This window comes from Primulina eburnea, chromosome 16 (genome assembly GCF_022965805.1).
Source record: "Primulina eburnea isolate SZY01 chromosome 16, ASM2296580v1, whole genome shotgun sequence".
Taxonomy (NCBI): Eukaryota; Viridiplantae; Streptophyta; class Magnoliopsida; order Lamiales; family Gesneriaceae; genus Primulina; species Primulina eburnea.
In genome coordinates, this window is record NC_133116.1 from 23,155,051 (window position 1) to 23,160,093 (window position 5,043).

Genomic DNA, 5,043 nt, shown 5'->3' on the forward strand with positions numbered 1-5,043 from the left:
AAGTTTGAGAAATGTAATCATATTATTAATCTGCAAATAATAATACAAGTGTTTCATACAAAATGAATCAGCCATGTAGCGCTACATCTCCTCCTGTGATGTTGATTTAAAATGAATGAAATTGAATTTTCTTAATGTAACGTTGATGAGAATAACGAAATTTAATAAACTTACGTGGAGCAGGCGAATCGCGTGTCAACGAAAGATCCATCTGCATGTCGATGTGTGTGAACGTATAGCTCCCATGACGTTAGATCTCTGTCATGTCGTGCTCGCTAAAATAAATTCAATAATTGTAAAATATTAACATTTATAATTAATGAAATATATATTTTACAAAGTACAATTCAATAAATGTCACGAACATCGTCGCTCGAATATTGAACCTCTTCTATTTCACTTTCAGTTCAAATCAATTTCGTTGTCGTACATAACATTAACATCGACTAGATTTTGAGACGATAAAAGAAATTGAGTTGAGATGTCATGAGGTCCACTTTCGTTGTTTTGAAATGCATCGTTCACATCAATTTGATTATGCTCAGTATTTGGCTCAACATCAGTGACATAAGCTCGCCTACGTAGAGTACTCACATGCATCCAATCTGATTCTGCTTTCTTCGTTGTTGGATAAGCCAAATACACAACTTGCGAGGCTTGCGTAGGAAACACAAATGGTTCGTAGTATTTAAGACTCTTTTTTCGATTGACATCCACAATTTTGTAATTTTTATTAGAAAACACAAATGGTTTGCAATTTCGTCTAAATATGGTTTGTTCTGACATTTTTTTCGATTGTAAGGACAACGCTAAACCCTATACCCTAAAACAAAACCGTTGCTATTAGCGACGGTTTTCTAAAACAGTCGCTAATATTAATCGGCGACGGTTTATTCATAACAGTCGCTATTATAGCGACGGTTTTATGTAAACCGTCGCTAAAATAGCGACAGTTTCTTTAGTGACGGGTTTTAAGAAACCATCGCTAAATTTAATATGCGACGGTTTTAATGCAGACCGTCGCTATATAGCGACGGTTTATTAAAAACCGTCGCTGATATTTCCGTTTTTTTCGCCCATCAACCACTTAAACGAGCCGAGCTCAATTTTGAGCTCACGAAGCTATTATCGAACATGTTCACGAGCTAACGAGCCGAACATCATTAATCTCAAGCTCGGCTCCACAAAATTGTCGAGCCCAAAATAAGGCTCGGGCTCGGCTCGATAAGCTTAACGAACGAGCCCGAACGAACTTTTTAACGAGCCGAGATCCGAAAAACTCGCGAACAGATCGACTCATTTACATCCCTAGTTTTGTTTCAAACATTTTCATAGAAACACAAAAAAGAAAAATATTGGAATTACAAACGAGGTTTCAACAAAAATTAGTTTTTAGTCGGTTTGATTTCGGTTTTTTATTTTAAAAAAATAGATGGACGGATATATTTTTTTCTCAAAAGATTTAATTTTTATATAGACTTAAATAATATTTGTACTTCCAATAATATATTTTTGTTGTAGGAGCCTTCACATTCTTATTAACTTTAGCATTAAAAAAACGATTAATTTGGTATGAACCAATTTTAAATCGATTCGGTTTTGTTTGTTTCTCACAGAATAGTTTAATTTTTGTTTTACAAAAAAATATTCAGCACGATCCGTAGGCCTTCTACCCTACGCAAGTCTGATCTTAAAAAATTCGGTTTCCAAAGTAATCATATTCCATATCTATAAAACAATAGACAAGTATAAAGATGTCGTTAAAAGATGTTTTCAAATCCTTAAAAAAATATTTATCAACTTTTTTTTTTTACAAAAACTCATAAAAGAAAAACTTTTTACAATATTTGCAAACTATACCTTAATATGTCTGAATGACTTGAACTCAAGCATTTGAAATCAAATATTATAAAATTTTGCTTGTTAGTCATTTAAGGTCGTGCAATGATAATTATAATATATATTTCAAATATATGCAATGTTTATATTATTTGAAATTCAAATTTTAAATTTTTCTCCAAATAATGCAAATGTCGCACAATCACACGATATCAACAGTGAAATATTAAAAAGGTATAAAAAAAAATATAAAAAATATAGTATCCAAAGGAAGAGACGACGACTTAGTGCCATGGACTCGACACATACCCAAGTATTCACAGTCAATCTACCGCCGCAGCTCCTGTTATTCAAGAAGATGAATGGCAGCTCAAGCACAACTCATAGACGGCCGCAAATTAAATCTCCCGAACTTAACCTCTAGCCATAAAAACGTCCAACTTTGTCAAACGATCACTGGAAGTTGGATCCAGTGCGTGAAAAACATGTGTCGTTTCTCCGTCAAAAGTGGAACGATCTCGACTCATTTGAACAAATGTAAGTATGCTGATAGCTAGCAAGGCAGCATTCCCAAGAATCCCAACCGTATGATCTAATTTCAGCGAATTGGAAACGAAAGATAAAGTCGAGAAAAAGAAATTTATAAGGGGATTTGGCCTCTCCCCTTTCTGCAGTGAGAAGCTCTCACCAGAGGGATATGGTGTTGAACCGAAAAGATGATCGGGCGAAACTAAGTGACTGGCATTTTGGACATCACCCACCAAGGCTTGTGCTTCTTCGATTACTTTGTATTTCTTACCTTGATATTCAGACAGTGCCACAGCAAGGAAAATGCGGCTTTGCTCTAAGCGAGCAAGAGCAGAATCTCTCTCTGCAAGCTGTTGCATTTGTACTGTCTGTATATCGCAACAATGAAGTGATGTATTTGCAATTTTTTCCAGCAAAACCACATAAATGAATACAAGTAAATTCTTGGTATATGTCTGCAAAATTATATCCAGATACGACACTCTCTAAAAAGTTATAGCAACTTTGAAGCAGATATAAAGCCACATACTACAATCCGTTTCCTGCTTCACGCGTGAAAACCAAAAAAAATGATGAAGACAATTGGCCCAAGAAAGAGGACAAATGCAAGGATTCAATCACAGAACATAATTTATTCAATTCCCCTCTCATAATTATAAAATACACCGATTGTGTATGTTTCTTTACTGCAAAGGAAAACATCTGAAATGACAAACATAGTGTTTTATGCATATTGGTTCAGGAACAAAACGACTATATCAGTACCTGTATTAGATAACCAAGACATGTTCACGGCTACTTTACAAACCTTTGATGGTGAAAAGCATCACCATGCCAACAACAGGATCACAGTAGTTCATAATCACCCATCGTACTTACTATGTTGACATCACACACCACCAGAAAAACTTACAAAAGCCGCAGATTATTTCCTAATGTGTATACGCCGATCCACGTTTATATCACCACCATTTTCGGAAAAGAACTATCTTATAACAATTACTATACATCTATACCTACCATAAACATCAAGCAATTCAAATAGCTTTTTGCCCAAATCCGTTGGGAGCCCAAAAGCGCGAAATTAATCTTGGGGCATACAATTGGATTCAACTGTTTTGAATTATTTTTCTCGTAATCATGTTTTAAAGATCAATTTACACTGGCAAATTTATTAAATTATTCAAGAGTAGGTCTCATGTGAGACCGTCTCACGGATCATAATCTGTTAGACAGGTCAACCCTACCCATATTCACAATAAAAAGTAATCCTCTCACCAATACGACCCGTAAGACCATCTCACACAAGTTTTCAATCAACTGCATCACTGTACATCTTCTCCTATTTTGCTTCAAGAATTTGAAATTTCAAACTAAAACTTTCAACCCATAAGCAAAGCATAGCGGAAATTTTCAAATAACTGGTCTAGATGAAACAAGCTTCAGCATTCCCATAAAGCAAAATGCCCATACACACTCAGAAGCAATATATTACATCGCCAGTAAGCTACCGTACAAGCTCAAATAAAAGGGGAAGGCAACAGAGAGGCGAAAAAAGAAAAATCCAACTCTCCACTAACACACTTACAAAATTCAAATTCATTGAAAACATGTAAACAAATAACTGAAATTAATCACAGGACACTAACTTGGAAGAACTCGAGCTGGTCTTCGAGATTCTCAAGGGCCGTACGAATAGCATACAAACTCTTTGCTTCTTGAACCGCGGATTCACCATCACCAACCCGGAAATCCTTCATGAAAACGAATCCGGCACCGGTTTCCCGGTCAGGATCATCGGGAGATTTCTTCTTGTTCCGAGGATTTCTGACGGAGCTGAGGAAATGAGCTCGCGAAATCGAGTGAATCGCATCGCTGAGCTTATCGTGCAAATCACATATTTTTTCAAGCGCGGATTCGATCTCCTCCACCTCCATCTCCATCTCCATCTCCTAATTAATTTGCAGAAAATATGGGAAGAAATTGTGGCAATCGAACTGCAAAAGTGAAAAGTAGAAAACTCTAGGGTTCAACGAAATATTTTCCGAGAACACGCTTTTCGTTTTAACAGAAGGGAACTGGAGGGGGTAGAACAGCAGGGGATGGATCAAGATTCCTGGTTGCCAGAGAATTATTATTATTATTATTATTATTATTATTTATGGTTCTGATTGCTGCATTCTTGATTCAGGTGGAGTTCCAGACTGCCACAAAGGAAACGTTTCTTAAAAAAATCCATTTATTATTATTATTATTATTAACAAAAGTGATAAATTTAGAACAAAAAGTAGATATTTTTTATTTATTTTAAAAAATAAATCAATTTTCAATCAACCATGACCAAAGGGACAATTGTATTAAAATCTTTAATATAATTTCAAAGTTTGTGTTCAGTCCCTAGTGTAAAACAAATATATTCTCACTCTCTGACAAAACCATTTCATATGTTTTAACTCCGCTTGTATACATCAAATTACCTAATTGATCTCATTTTTAATTAAAACCCATTTTTACCCTTATTTATTTTGTTGAATCTATCTGTATTTGGGATTTTGATACTATTACTCCAATCTCCCCCATCGGCTTCGTGAGAAGAAATCTCATGGTGGGTCTGTGTGAAACCTCATTTACTTGAAGCTCAAAATCTTGAAGACGTCGTGCATAAAAAATTCATCG

General features: G+C 35.3%; 1 protein-coding gene across 1 annotated transcript; it reads right to left on the reverse strand.

Moving 5' to 3' along the window:
- Nucleotides 1-1,981: 1,981 nt before the first annotated feature.
- LOC140817107 (plastid division protein PDV1-like) lies at nt 1,982-4,509 on the reverse strand. Its single transcript, XM_073176699.1, has 2 exons — nt 4,017-4,509; nt 1,982-2,735 (listed from the first exon to the last, which is right to left on the reverse strand). The coding sequence occupies exons 1-2, from the start codon at nt 4,314-4,316 to the stop codon at nt 2,253-2,255; spliced, it is 783 nt and encodes a 260-aa protein (XP_073032800.1). The 5' UTR covers nt 4,317-4,509; the 3' UTR covers nt 1,982-2,252.
- Between the last annotated feature and the right edge of the window lie 534 nt (nt 4,510-5,043).